Genomic DNA, 15,685 nt, shown 5'->3' with positions numbered 1-15,685 from the left:
AAAACACATGTGACAGTGTTTGCTTTGCTTTATAATCGACTTTGAAGATGGTGGCAGAACATTCCTCTGAATCTTGAGTGGACTTTTACTACAATACATGGTATCACATCCCAGAAGATGGTATTCTCCCTAGCCACTGATGTGAGAATCTTGGATCCAATATTTGTATGCATATGCACAGTATAGCAATTAAAATCGGTATGTGGTACTAAAATCAAAGTCATAATTATATACATTGAACATAAAATATAGATGCAATTAATACATACAGTTCTTATTTAAAAAGAAAGATGGTGTAGTGAGTGTGTAATATAATATGATAACAATATCTGACTGCTCATTGTGATGTGAATGGTATGATTAGCTATGTAGCAATATAAGTATGTTTGTGTAATAAATGAACATTAAGAATGATAATGAAAGCAAAGAATGGATTTGGAAAACATGTCTGAAATACGCCTTTCTACTCTTGTTCTCAGTATCACAGGGTACAGAACATGAAGTGGAATCAAGCTTGTGGACAGTAGGTTGAGATTCATGCAAACACACTAATGGGAAGGTCTATATTGATTAATGGCTGGTGTTGTAAATCACTGAAGTTGGACTGATTATCTATTGTTTGACAGTTTATCATGCTGGATGCTCCCTGTTGTAACTGGAACTTGAGTATCATCCAGATTTCCAAATATCTGCATCTGACTAGAGGAGACAATCATCTTTTAGTTAACTGTGTTCAGAATGAAACAACCAGCAAACAAGTGCAAATATTTCAATAATTCCATGGTGGAGGGGCTTCACTGAAAAGTTAATAGTTTTCGAGATGATCAAGATTATTTCTAGTTTTGGGGTTTTCATAGTTCCTGTTGGCCTGGACAAAGCTCTTTATCACATCTCCATCCCACATTTCCTCACATCTACACATAGGTCTCCAAAATGGTCTGTTACCTTCATGTTTGCCTACCAAATTCTTATATGCATTTCTTATCCCTCCTGATGGGTTTTCTTCTTTTAAAAATATTAGGTCAGGAGTAAAGAAGAAAATATTAACGTTTAAAATTTTAAAACAGAATTGTAGAAAAACATTAAAAATATTTTGAACGAAAGTTACAAAATATCTGAGGACTTTGGGATCAGTTTAAGTTATAAATTCTTCACTAGAATTGAATATTGTTAAAGAGACCTGCTAGAGTTAAAACTGCCTGATCAATTGTCCATTATCCTCTGTATCGATGCTGTAATTAGCTTTCTATAATTGACATCTGCAGGTTTTGCCTGTTTTAGTTCCTGTGATAAGTTACTCAACATAAAATTTTTATTATGTATGAAAATTGTATGGCAAAGGTTTAAACAGATCAATAATCATGCAATTAGACTCTAATGATTATAAAGAATCTGGCCTGATTCCCAAATTTCAATAAATATGTAACAACCATGCTGTAGGTCAATGAAGAGAATAGATGTACGGCCTGGCTGGTCATAGAAAAAACATTATTTCATTGCTAGACTATGTCTAAAATGTCTCTGTGGGTGTATCATTATTAGATAATAATAAAGGTAGTTATGGCATCATCAGAAAATTATTAGATTCTATTTTCAGCTACAGTGAAACAAAATTGACATATTAAAAGTACTGTTGAACATGTAGGATTTGTCATCTGTTAAGATTGCCTACTCAGGAGTATGATATATCCTCAAATATGTTTTAGACAAGGCTTAATAAATGATCTTGGCTGTAGACCTAATGGCAGACATATGAATTATTAAACCACAGAATTGGTAGTGACAAGCGGAAGAATGCTTTCTCTGAGACACTGAATGATGAGCATTTTTTTTACATAATAGTTTCATTTGAACTTCATGTAATTTTTTATCCATCTGGACCACAATAAAATTTATGAGGCACCTTTTATGATGGACCTTAGATACAAAATCGTGTCAGAATCCATGTTGAAGCTGACTTGTATGAATAAACAGATAGATATAACCTTCACATCATGCATTAATTAATTAATTTTGTACAAGTGGAGGGGGGGATACTGTTCAGGTGCAATTTGGTACTCAAGATAATAGTAATAACTAGTTTTGTTGAAAACAAGAAAATATGTTACTTCCAACTTTTTGATGGCTTTTGAACATGGGTTTTATACAGTAAGTAAGAACAAATGAGATTCTTTCTTTTGGGTATTTGTATCTCTTAAGTCTCATTATTTCCAAACATCTCTAGCACCCCAGTTAAAATTAGTGGTTATTGCAATGTTGCAGGATTGCAGGCAGAGTTAGCAGCAGCACACAAGGAATCAGAATGTGTGCGGCGGAGAATGCGACAGCTGGAGGAGGACCTGGGAACTTTCAAGGAGAAGAACAGAGAGCTTGAGGATGAGCTACAGAAGAAGGCAGGTGCGGTTCAACAAGACACATAGAACATTTGAAACATATTTCTATACTGGAATTTGGCTTGTTCTAGAGTACATGATTGTGTTCAAACATTTTTTAATATTTTTATTTCCTAAATTCATTCCATCAGTGTCCCAGATACCTAAGATATACTGATAGTTGTTCTGCATAGCTCTGCAATGTCATCTCTTACTCCAAAAGAAAGTCAGGGACTTATTGTGGCCAGAATTTTGCTTTGTATGCATATATTTTACCTATCAGGGAGCTTTAAACTTTTCCATGATGGCTAGCATGCTTTTCGTCACTGGTTCCATCATTTGTTTCCAGTTGTCACCAGTTTATGGCTGCATGACTAATGACACCAAATTGTCAAGTATTTGTGGTTGTAACCACTGCTGAAGAATCCAATACGATCCGAGCCGCCAACTTCTAACACCAAAATGTCCCAAGTAGGGTGGTACTTGTGACGAAATGATGGGTTCTAGTTCAGATGATTGGATTTATTGGCACTTTGGTTACAATCTCTCTTAATCTCATTTACTACAGGCAGTTCAGTGCTTTCACTGACTTACACTTTGTAATTCACTACTCAACGTACACCAGTCCTCTCTTGGTAATGCAATTAAAACACAGGAACTAACACTTCAAATCACTCCAAATATTATGCATAAATAAAATCTTCTAATAGCACTTTAAATCTTCACAAGCTGACAGACTTTCTGTGGCTGTCTCCTACCGAGAATTCAGAACTCTGTCACTCATAGTCACTGTCACTTCTAGTTCCCATGCCCTCTGATCTTATGGCTCACGGCTCTTTTTATATAGCCACAGCATGACTGCACAGATAACATGTCACTTGATAGCTACCTCGCCAGTCCCTTGCCTAGCAATGAGCTATAAACATTCACCTTATTGTTGTAACACACTCAACTGAAGATTGTTTACAGGTCATTGCCTATAAACGCTCTAGCCATCTGCCTCACATTATAAATTATGTGAATCCAAAAACAAGGGGTGAAGAAAATAATTGGACCTACAATAGATGAAGGAACATTGTGATTTATATAAGTTACCAATTATTGACAGAAGAGTGAAATTGAGGGGGTTGGTGTGGGCTAGGTATGTAGCTTGGATTACTGGTGAAACCACTGTGAAATACTCATATATGTAAGAAAACATTACTGCAGATCTTAAGGAGGATGCTGCAAGAATGGTAGGTGGGCGGATCTAGCCTAAGACAATGCTCAGTTGTGGGCTTTGATATTACTTGTGTTGAACCTTTTCATTCTATCACCAGAGAATTAGTTCAAATATCCCTCATAAACTCAAAAGTCACAAAATTTAATATCATTTACTAATGATATTACTGATATTATGTTCTTAGAGAATATTGGATAATAAATGTTTGTCCTCAATTCCAATAGGACTCATATAGTGTTATATTTTTAGAGTATATTGGATAATAGGACTGGACCCAGAACATATTATCCAAGATTCTCTAAGAATGTAAGATCAGTATGGTCTAACTTTTTGGATAGATATTGTGACAAAGACACAATGGGAAGTTAATATTAAAATGGATCTAGGAACTGTAGATTATAGGTTACAAGGTTGTGAAGAACAAAAAGCATTTTTTTTTCTTTTATTCTGTACTATTCTATAGTAATAATAGTAGCTAACCACTGGAATGAGCAAGCATCCTGCTGACATCAATGTACACCAGTATACCAGTGCACTGTTAAGTAATGCCCCTGCAATGGATTTGCAGACAAAGATTTTAATATATGATGTATGCATGAATATAATGAACAATTCATCCCTCCACATTAATTCTCAGAAATTGACTGTGTTTTAATATTGTTATGCCAGATACAACTTCCTGAATCTTGTTAAAAATTCTGATGTTTGCAGAGGAGATGCATTCTTCTTCCAACAACAGTGGCAGTGACAGTGATAATGATAGTGACAGTGAAAGAGTGGCAGAACTGGAGTCCAAAGTGAATGAGATGGAGGAGAAAGTGCAGCAGCTCCAGTCACAACTGGAAGAGGTGCGCAGTGAGAGGGACAAGTTGGAGCAGACGAGGGTGGAGATGGAGGCAGATCGAGAAGAGGAAATAAAGATTATAGAGAGGGTAATAACATGGTTATATTTCATGATGCAATAAACCCTATTTGAAAGCATATTTGTGTCACAGAATTTAGGTCTTTCAGAAAGTCACATTTGTGGGTCAATAAAGGCAGACTTTTTGACCACAGACTGGGCAATTTATAGTTGTATGATTGATTGGGTTAGTTACTGATTGGTTTAGACTCAACTGTCATGATAATAACAAGCTTCTGTGATGTGAACCAAAACTTAACAAGAGTGGAATGCTCTACTCCAGTGTGGAGTAGACATAATTTCCAAAAGTATTCTTTGCACAAAGTGCATGAAGTGAACATAGGTAGGGGAGATTATGTCATCATATTGCCCATATGTTAGTCCGCAACGTCATCTGCAAAACACCCTATAGGTTAATGAAATTTCATGTTGGAAGATTGTGCTAAAAGTTGTCATTACTTACTTACTCATGGAGCTGAGCCCTTCTGGAGGAGTCGCCAATTATGCAGCTACTCAAGAATTTCCCAGCATTTTATGGAACCCGAAGGTTCATTACTGTGTTCACAAGAGCCATCCGCTGGTCCCTATCATGAGCCAGATCAATCCGATCCATACCATCCCATCCTGTGTGTCTAAGATCCATTTTAAAATTGTCCACCCCCCTACGCCTTGGTCTTCCCAGTGGTCTCTTTCCTTCTGGCTTTCCCACCAATATCCTATACGCATTCCTCGACTCCCCCATCATGCTACATGCCCCGCCCACCTCATCCTTGACTTGATCATTCTAATTATACTGTAATTGGAGAAGAGTACAAGTTATGAAGCTCCTCATTGTGCAGCTTTCTCCAACCTCCTGTCACTTCATCCCTCTTCAGTCCAAATATTCTCCTCAACACCCTGTTCTCAAACACCCTCAGTCTATGTTCCTCCCTGAATGTCAGAGACCAAGTTTCACACCCATACAGAACCAAAGGCAAAATTATAGTTTTGTATATTCTAATTTTTATGTTTTTGGACAACAGACGAGAAGACAAATGGTTCTGGACTGAATGGTAGCAAGCATTACCTGAGTTCAATCTCCTCTTAATTTCCTCCTGAATCAGGTTTCGATCTGTTATCGTTGTTCCCAAATATCTGAACTATGCCACATTTTCAAAACATCTGTTTCCTATCTTTTTTGTCATGATTTTGCCCTGCATTTTGGTGATGAGATAGTGACATATTGTCATACAATATTTTATTTTGATTTGTACTGGTCTAGCACTTTATATGCAGCTCAATTCAACCTTTATTGATTTTTACAATACATGCTTATTTTACAGAAAATTTGAACATAATATGAAATACAGATCTCATTATTAAGATCTGCACCTTCTACTATTTAAATAATTTTTCAATGTAGCGAATATTTAATGAAATTAATTAAGTTTTACTTTTGTTACGCCATGTACAAGTGTAAGAGAGGTATGTTGAAATGCCAACATTGTTTTTACAACATTAGTGTAATTATGGTGTTTCAGGCATTGGAGGAAGCATTAGAAGAAAAAGCCCTCATCCTGGCACGCTTTGAGCAGGATTTTGAAAAGTTGCGTACAGTGAATACAGACAGGGAGCAGCAACTGCTGGATGACTTTGAGTGGAAACTACGGGAGGTAGAGCAAGCCTGCAAGCGACGATTAGAGGAGAAAGACAAGGCAGCAGAGGAACGTCTGAAGGAGGGTAAAAAGGAACTGGAGTTGAAGTTGAAACTGGCAGAACAACAACTGCAGGAGGTAACTAGCCTCTAAGTGATTACAGGATAATGTGTGTAATACTAACAGATATGCACACTTATACAATATTTACTCACTATGTGTTTGGGTCCAGGAAACATAATTCACAGGTGAATGTACTTAACTACAGATCCAGTATTTTGTCCTGATGATTATGATGATTATGTACTTTTTGGACCTATGAGTAGTTATTGCGCTTTATAATCCCTGTGGTTGTATAAGTTGGTTGTTCTTGTTATACTTCTTGAAGTTAATAAAAGAAACATAAAAAGACCAAGCATAGAAAAGCATCAGAAGAAGGGACAAAGATTCAAGAGGATCGCTTGTGGAAGGACATAGAAGAGCGGCTCTGTTGTAAGACCAACCTTGTGGGAAACTTTAGCAGATGGTAAGAATACTGGTAAAAGCACCAGTTGTAGAAGTCTTATTCGGTTAATAACTAAATAATTTGACAAAGGAGATGAATCAAACAGTTTACACACATTTCCTGCTACAAGTCATCTCTCCAACAAAATCCTACAGTTAGACCACAAGAGTTTGAATCAACCTATGCATATTTGCAGCAGCTGTCACTGCCTACAATCTGTATCTTTCATCCATAACCTGAGGGTGCACCATACTGTGGTGAAAGGGACCTTCTTAACATAGGACTATGTTTCACACACCCACAGAGAATGAAAAAATTAGTGGTCAGACTTGGTATTAGAAGTAAAATTGTTATGATTTATACCAATCAAATATTTTCTCAAACAATTTGTTTTAAAAAGTTGCCACAGTTGAAGACTTATGAGGCTGAGGTGATACAGCTGCGGGGTCTGACCATTGAGCAGCAGAGGTCACTACGAGTTACTACTCGGCAGACAGAGCAGCTACAGGTCAGTGAACGGTTGCTAAAGGAAGAGGTGACTCGACTTCGAGGACAGCTTGACAAGGAGAAGAGCCATGGAATATGCATGCAGGTGAGTTTGTTTGAAATATAATAATAACTGCAGTCTGTCATCTGATATTGTTTCTGAGTTCAAAATTTACTGGTACAACTTGAGCATTCTTCCCACAGATCTGTTAGCTCTAGATGAAAGCCTATAAATTGAATGTAATGTTTCACTGGAATCTGGATTTCCACATGAGAGTGAGATTCAGGTTATAACACTCAGCTAATCCTTTGCTGCACTAATTAAATTTATAAATTCCAAACCAGTCCCAGTAATATAAATGCACTTTAAATTAGGGAGGTACTTGTTAAAATTTGGTTCAGAATCTCGTAACTTTGTATGTCATCTAAAACCTATAAAATTTGTAGAATGATAATTTTTTGAGAAAGAGAGTAAAATTTGTTTTTTCTCCCTAGGGTAAGACACAGGATAAGGGTATGATTTTAGGTACTCAGAGTGGTGGTTGTGAAGACTTCTATTTTCTGGACAATAATGCCATGTAGTCTGTTGAAAGCCAACCAATGTTTTGGAGGAAGTCGCCTCCATCTTCAGGGTCAAAGAATAAGCCAAGCAAGAAACTGGAGTGATAGCATTGCTTGCCACCTGCTTTCACGCTGGGAGCCTCAATGTTTCACAACCCTATAGTTAGAGGGATAGCTTTACCTTTTTGTACTTGTTAATAATTATGCAGAATAGAAGTGCATCATGTTTCTTAATGAGATACCTAGTCCAGGGAATGGAAAGCATGAAGAAATTCAAGTCACATGACAACAGCAAATGGAAGAGACTCTAAATCTTGAGTTATTTCAAACAAAAATAGAAACACTCACTTGTTTCCTGTGCCAAAAGAATTCTAAAATTCTATTTTTTCCTGAAGAATAAACGTTAAAACATATGCTTATGTTGTCTGTTGTATGGAACTTTAAACATGTTGCTTAAACAAATTTGTGTATAATTCTAATTTGACTTTCTTTTATATACAGAGCTTACATGAGAAGAAGATGGCTGATAATGAAAAGAAATTTGAAATCCGTCTTGATCAACAGAAAAGTGAAATCACCGCTCAGGTAACTCATATTTGGGTAATGTTTAACAATGAAATAAGTTCCTATATTAATGTCCATGAAGATCATACACTTCTTATTAAAAATATGGAGCTTCAAATTGGGTTGTCACTTATACATGAATCAAGCAATTGTCATTAGTGAAATATTGTAGTTACAAGGCATACTTGTATATTTTTTTAAGTACACTTATTTCCAGAAATATTGCTGTTACAAGACATATACGAGTATTATTCTTAAGTACACATCTTTCCATATATTCATTAATTTGTATGATTACTGTGTGACAATGAACAAGACTGTGAAAATTGTAAAGCCCTTGTGTAAAGTATTTAATGGGAAATGAAAATAAGGATGTAAAATATCTACTCAAAACACAAATTTTTGTACTCAATAAAAGAGCAACTAATCTGAATAATGAAGCAAAAGTATAAGGTTTCTACATTGTGAGAGAATTATATTGTCATGTGTATGAGTGTGACTACAGACTAGGTTTGGATTGGTAATTGGATTTATTGAACACTTACCGATCATAACTACAAGCAATTATAATACTATCATTAATTCACACACTCTGCAAATTCATTACAACATGTACTGCCATCTCAGTCTGCTGTGTCTTCACCAGTCATTGCCTGGTGACAGATCCAAACAATGCACTCGGCTTCCATGCTCATGTTCTTACCAGCTGACAACTGTCTCACAACTAACTCATTGCTCCAACTGGTCTGCTTATAACATCTCGGTATGGGCTGCACAGAAAACATTTTTCCTCTGTTACTGATTTCAATTGTTGTCATGCAAACATATTCATTTGTGAAGCCATTACTCAGCAATGGCTGCTGTTTTTTGCTTAACTTGCGGTCGTTGCCCAGCAGTGGGTCAACATGCCACAATATGTTATGAATATAATAAATTAATTTAATGTTTGTCTGAGAAGCAGAGAGAGAACTACAATTTAAAAGAATTAGAACTCTATGGAATACAGCAAACTTCCTGTTATCTTGTACCCAAGCATCTGGAATTCTCACCCAACAATCAAAAGTTTCAAAGAAAATTCACAATTTTTACGGGGTTATTTAGAATCAGATTTGCAATTTGCATATATTTGCCCACCACACAGCAGTACTTCTACTTTAGCTGTACTGTTCATCACCTTCCCTCATGCAGGTCCCTTTGTACTTGTGTACTACTCTATTTGTGATTATGTTACAGTGTAAGGATCTGAAATCTTCCATCCATAAATCAGCTGTGCTGCCTAGGAAGACTCTCATGCAAGGTCTAAAGCAAAAACATGTTTTGACTTTATATTGGGTCTCTGTAAGAGTTTTTGCTCCTGCAGCCATTAGATTCTAATCGACACACTATATTTCCCATTAATCATGCATAATTTGAAGTTTGCTGTCATAAATTTCTAATTAAACAAGCATGAATTTGAAGACACACTTGTGTTGGAAGGTGTTAAGTTTTCTGGCCCATTATTTTACAGTGGGAAGACAGACTGAGACAGGAATGTTCTAGATTAAAGTCAGAACTGGATCAACTTCATAGTGAAGAGAAACATCTGGCTGTGGAGTCTGTCAAAGTTCAAAAGGAGCAAGAGATGCGCACAGCTAAACAGAATTGGGAACGAAGACTGCAAGAATGCCTTAAGGAGGTAGGTTTAGATTTTGTACCATTTTAACCTTCAAAAATTTCAGACTCATATCAGACAACTGCATTAGTTTGATACAAAATAACACATATTAACAATTATGACCTTCCATCACTGTGTTCAGGGACATGTGGTAGCATACTTGGTTGAGGCATTATGCTACAAGCTGGAAGGTCATGGGTTCAATTACTGATGAGGTCACTGGATTCTTCAACTGGCCTAATCCTTCCAGCCACACTATGGTCCTGGGGTCCACTCAGCCTCTAACAGAAATGAGTACCAGGAATCTTCATGGAGTTAAAGTGTGAATGGCATGTAAGGCTGACAACCTTACTACCATCTGTGAGCCGATCATCTGGAAAATGTGGGAGCCCTGATGTTTCACAACCCTATGGGTCTGTTACAGGGATAGCTTTACCTTTTTTTGCACTGTCACTGTGTTCTGTTCGGAAGTGTGGTCGTGTGATTAACTAATTTAATTCTGTGGCAGTCTGATCCAAGGGTTTAGCATCATGCACATTAGAATCTGTCAGAGGACTCAATCCTGAGCTAACTCATTTCAGTCTAGATTAACAAACCTAGCCCTTAAGGCACAAATTTTTGTTTTCTGAGTAGTTGTTTCACCAGCTAGAGTCTTATTGCCACATCCAGATCACCTCTGGAGCCTGCCCATTCTCCTATCCATCAGGTATAGAGACTATTGAAATGTAGTGGCCAGAATTTGTAACTAACCTTTCATCCATACCCATTATCATGGTCCAGAATGCAAGGATATGCCTTCACACTCCCAATACAACATTATGGTGAGGCGTTCAGGCACAAGGTAATCTATCTTTACCTTCAAAGAAAATGTTTATGCCAGAAGCCATTCATTACTTTTTGTTTTCAGCTTCTTCCCAAAATTTCTTTAGTATCCCTAAAAGGTAATAACTTATAGATTCATAGTTAAAATATAAAAATTGTGACATAGCACTTTGAAATTACTGTTTATGTACATATCATGAAGTGAAAGAGAGACTGAGACAGCCATATCTCACACCCAGTTATCTGCAGGAGCTGATGCACAATAATGGGGCAGTTTTGTTTATGCTTTTGTCCTACTGGTTTATTGAATGAATATATGCACTTGTGTTCCCTTGGCAGAACTCTGCTTCTTTGACAAAAACTGATGGTCTGATCTTCAGTCCATGGCAAATCCAAAAATTCATCATTTTTAAGGGAGTTCACATGCAAGATAATTCTTAAACATCAGACTAACAACTGTGGACATATTGTTGGAAGCAACATGTAGATCAACTATGCATGCATTAACATGGCGGAAAAGGTGGTGGTAAATTTAAGTTACTTGAGTTCACTTCTTAATACTTAAGTACACAAATACAGTGATCACTTTATAATACATTAGAGCATGTAATACACGAGTGTGGATTGTTGAAGTGTTCGTATAATTTGAACCAACTTAAGTGTTGTTTGTTCACCAAGGTCACTGTCGACAATATGGAAGTACAATGTATAACATATAAATCATATTTCAGTTTTCTCAACTGACATAAGATTGAAATTTTTGGACTTGTACAACATGCTACAAAGTCAGATAGGGAGTATGGATGTAAAGCTCCTTGTATTGCTAACCTCAACAGACTGTAGCAATATAAAACATGTCTGATTTACACTACTCTTCCCCAGACTCAGTATATAAAAATAAATGAAAGGCTTGAAATTGAATCCAAAGATCAACACCATATTATAGGATAAGTCTGCAGTATGAGCAGGGTCAGCACAACACCACAGGCAAAACATGACAGCTTCCATCACAGTATTATTGATTGTGACAAAGCACTGAAAATAGTGGTCTGTTTTATTTGAGCTGTGGTTGTGGATTACTTTAGGCTTGTGCATCTGAGTATGAGATAAGGTTATATTGTACCTTTACTAATAACATAAAAGTATTAGGAGATACCGAATGAAATGTATATTTGACTTACAGTAGAATCCAAAATTTTAATATTAATTCTGCATACTGTGGATATTGTGACCTCTCTTGTGCCCTATTATTCCCATGATTCTTCTCTTATAGATATCTACACTGAAGGATCGCTTAACAGAGAAAGATACATACTATCATGGAGAACTAGAGAAGGCACAAACAAATGCAGATCGAGACATCTTTGATCTTCGCCGGAAACTTGATAAGCTTGATTTGTCATACCAAGATCAACTGGAGAAACTAACAGAAAAATATGAAAAAGAAATAGGTGAGAAACATAAAGAAGGCTGTGGCTGTGGCAGTATTGTATTTTGGTCTACTGTAGCACAGAAGTTTATAAAAATATGCTACAGTCTCCCCTCAGCAGTTAGTAGTTATATGACTGATCAAAAATGCCCTATTGTGATGAAATCTGAAATTAATTACCTTCACCACAAAGGCCTAATGCTGGACTCTATCCTGACTCATTTCAATTCACTTCATGTCTTAACAAACCTATCTGTCGAAGTTCCATTTATACTTACATTTTCCAAGTGATCCATTTCCTTGAGATTTTCTAATTGAAATTTGATATGCATTTGTTGCTTTACATGTGGATACTGGACCACCAGACATCTTGGTTTTATAAGACATAAACTGGATTCGATCATTGTCCCCATATTCAACAGACCCAAGGTTCAGTTCTGTGCTTGGAAGTTTGATGTCATGACTTAGATTTATTGGTTTTCCTCAGTTTATTTAGGTAAATTCTGGGTTACTTTCATAAAAATATGATCCATTCACTTTATTCCATACCCTTTCTTACTCATGAGCCAGGAATTAGTTGAGTAACCATAATTAAATAAATTAAGAAGCAAGCACACATGTTATAAGAAAATGTAGTTCCTAGTTTGCCATTATTGAAAAGATTTTCCTAAAACATTGTGTCACCTATAATGCAGTTTTATGATGTGTGTTAATAGTAGTACTTCAATGTACATGAATCAGAGAAAAGATGTTAAAAGTTTTCCAGTTTACAGTTTAAACAGATTTGACCTATTCAAATGTGCCTCCAGATTTTTACTTCTCTGCATATGTGTGTGTGCGTGTGCACACACACACACACACGTGCATGCATAGAAAGCGATATGTTGAGAATGTTTTCAGATCACGTTCATTGAAAAATCAGTAGACAATATTGGAACAGACTTCAAATGAACAAAATGTGAAGATGCAGAATGGGCTCAACTGGTTCAGTGTAAACTTCAGTTTTTTGTTCTTACATGCTTCATTTAAAATACTTTTTTATTTCATTTATTGTGTAATGTCAAATGGATGGTTGGCAGTGAATGATGACTTAGGATGTGGTCATGGTCTATTTAATGTACTTCCCTAGGACTTGCCTGTAGAGACTAAGGAAAACAACAGAAACCATTTGCTGTCACCAGATTGAGAATCGAACCTAGGGCTACCTGAATATGAAGCAAATGTATAAACCACTCAAGTGCAACATTCAATGATAAGGTCTAAATTTGGACTTCTTTCTTTATGGGTTAGTTTACAATGCTGCCAGTATCTGGACTATGTAGCATCAAATAGTAGTGTGACTGATGAATTGTAAAGGATATGGAGGAAGCGGCTGTGGCCTAATCAAAGTACAATCAAAGTATTTGCCTGGATAGAGTGAGAAAAACTACAAAACTCTACATTCAGGATAGTTGGTGTTCCAGTCAAGATTCAAACTGAGTGCTATTGCTAGACCAACCTGCTCACTAGTGCGCTCTTGTGAATACCGTTATAAAGTTTCAGATTTAGTAAAAAGAATATATAAATATGGGTTTCAAGTTTTGGGTACCATAAAAGCAGTGAATTTCTTGTCGAGGTTGGTAGTTATTAAGTTTCCAGCAAAGCCTTGTACTGTGGAGTTTGTTAAGAAATTAGACAAAAAAGAAAGACAGGCCTCTGCCAGAAAATTGACCTATATGTCACTCAATATATCTGCAGAACAACTAAACTGGGAGTCTGAGAGGAAAATCCAGCAGTTAGAGCAGAACTGGCAGTTGCAGATGAGTTCCACAAGAGCAACATTGGAACTGGTGAAGGAGCAGATGGAGCGAGATGCTCAGGATCACTTGGATGCTGCAGAGGAGAAGCATCGTAAACAGCTAGGTGCACACAAGTACAGTTCATTAGAGTGCAACCTACCCCTCAGCCTGCTGCATTGGGAGACATCTGCAGCAGGTGTTATATGTGTGGATTAGGATAGAGTGTTAACTGTGATAACAAAGAATCCAGCATTTAGCAATACAAGACTGAGACCTAACACTACTTCATAAACCAGCAGTTCAACAATAGTACAGGGAGGTTCTTACATTTGTTGATCAGTTTATAGCTCTGCATTTCATGGCAACTGATGCACCACTGGCTGTGAGAACCATACAAATTTTGCCAATGAATCAATATTCCTGTTAGCTGATAACATTTGGAATGAAGTAGTTACAATTTACAGATCACAGGCGGTTTTGAAAAGGCTATCCCTCTACATATAGACATTCCTCACACTAGTGGAAGATGTTCTGATCTATGCTTTGAAGCTGTTCTGCAGGAATATTTGCAATTTCCCTATGAATATTTTCTTTTAGTTCTTCTTCAGTTCCTAGTTACTGTTGTAAACTTTGTCCTCCAAACAACCCCAGAAGACAAAATCACAAGGATTAAGATCGGGTGAACATGCTGGTCAAATATCACTGCTGATAATTCTCTTCCCAAAAACATCAGGCAAAGCCTGCATAGACATGCGTGCAGTGTGGACATCAGCTGAATCTTGCTGAAACCAACAATATAATCTTTCTTCTTCTGTTAACTCTGGAAAGAACTGCCTGAGAATGACCTGCATATATCTTCTGCAATTAATTGTTTTGTAAAAACACAGGTCAATTACAGGTTAATTACATGTTGAATAGGATAGGATATTGGATATATTGACCCCTTGTATACACCATTCGGAACTACACTTCATAGATCACTGACACATACAGACTAGTATCCTCAGTCTATTAGCCATCTTCATTAGCCATTCCCTGGCAATGGATTTAACACAGGAACTATAACAGTCTCACTGGATTATTGAATTACATACTCCAAATATCACACATGAAGTCTTCTTTTAATAACCACACTCTTATAACTAACTCTTTTCTTCACAGCTGAACTTTCAACTCTTAACTAACTGGATTGCCCAATTGTCTTCCTTATAACCACTTTGCATGGACCAAAAAAGCCATTTCCAACAATACTCTATTGTTCTAGGTGTGTTTCCTGATCCATTTCCTAGAAACGAGTTGCATAACCCTATTCGTTTATTGTTGTGTGTGTATATTGTGGGCATTACCTAGCAACGGCTGCTGTTTACAGAGTCACTCCTTAGCAATGGCTCTATGTGCCACAATACATAATTAACTTCAAGCTGCACTGTGATATAAGTGTAAACTTTGTACAAAATAATATTTATAGACTTTAGTGAACTTAAGAATGATAAGTGTGTGGCCTTTTGTGTTACCTAACTACATAACTCCCGAAGTTTTATCATGTTTTTATGCATGCCTAACATGCCCTAGAAGTACAGTGTCTGTGGATCAATGTGATATGCCTCAATTTCCAAATTCTTTTTGACATACTTTCCTTTTTTTTTTTTTAAATGGAAGTACATTTACAAAATCATTATGCTTTCTGTGGGTCTGAATCCCCCCACATTAACTTTTGAATGCCTCAACCAATCTTTATGAAACGTATGTATATCATG

At 36.6% G+C, this 15,685-nt stretch overlaps 1 protein-coding gene across 8 annotated transcripts in view; it reads left to right on the top strand.

Annotated features, from left to right (window-relative positions):
* LOC111866839 (protein FAM184A) overlaps window positions 1-15,685 on the top strand; it is a 116,589-nt gene that overhangs the window by 74,908 nt on the left and 25,996 nt on the right. For 6 of the 8 annotated variants that reach the window (XM_023856152.2, XM_023856151.2, XM_023856147.2 and 3 more), the window contains exons 3-10: window positions 2,263-2,397; window positions 4,306-4,526; window positions 6,016-6,267; window positions 7,035-7,226; window positions 8,183-8,266; window positions 9,753-9,920; window positions 11,995-12,172; window positions 13,888-14,124. In XM_023856152.2, coding sequence (XP_023711920.1) covers window positions 2,263-2,397; window positions 4,306-4,526; window positions 6,016-6,267; window positions 7,035-7,226; window positions 8,183-8,266; window positions 9,753-9,920; window positions 11,995-12,172; window positions 13,888-14,124 — 1,467 coding nt within the window. The remainder of the gene's footprint in view (window positions 1-2,262; window positions 2,398-4,305; window positions 4,527-6,015; window positions 6,268-7,034; window positions 7,227-8,182; window positions 8,267-9,752; window positions 9,921-11,994; window positions 12,173-13,887; window positions 14,125-15,685) is intronic. The other 2 variants (XM_023856148.2, XM_023856149.2) reach the window with 2 other exon arrangements.

This window comes from Cryptotermes secundus, unplaced genomic scaffold (assembly GCF_002891405.2).
Source record: "Cryptotermes secundus unplaced genomic scaffold, Csec_1.0 scaffold533, whole genome shotgun sequence".
Lineage (NCBI taxonomy): Eukaryota > Metazoa > Arthropoda > Insecta > Blattodea > Kalotermitidae > Cryptotermes > Cryptotermes secundus.
Note: the sequence above shows the minus strand (reverse complement) of the source record. Positions and strands in the feature narration are given on the sequence as shown.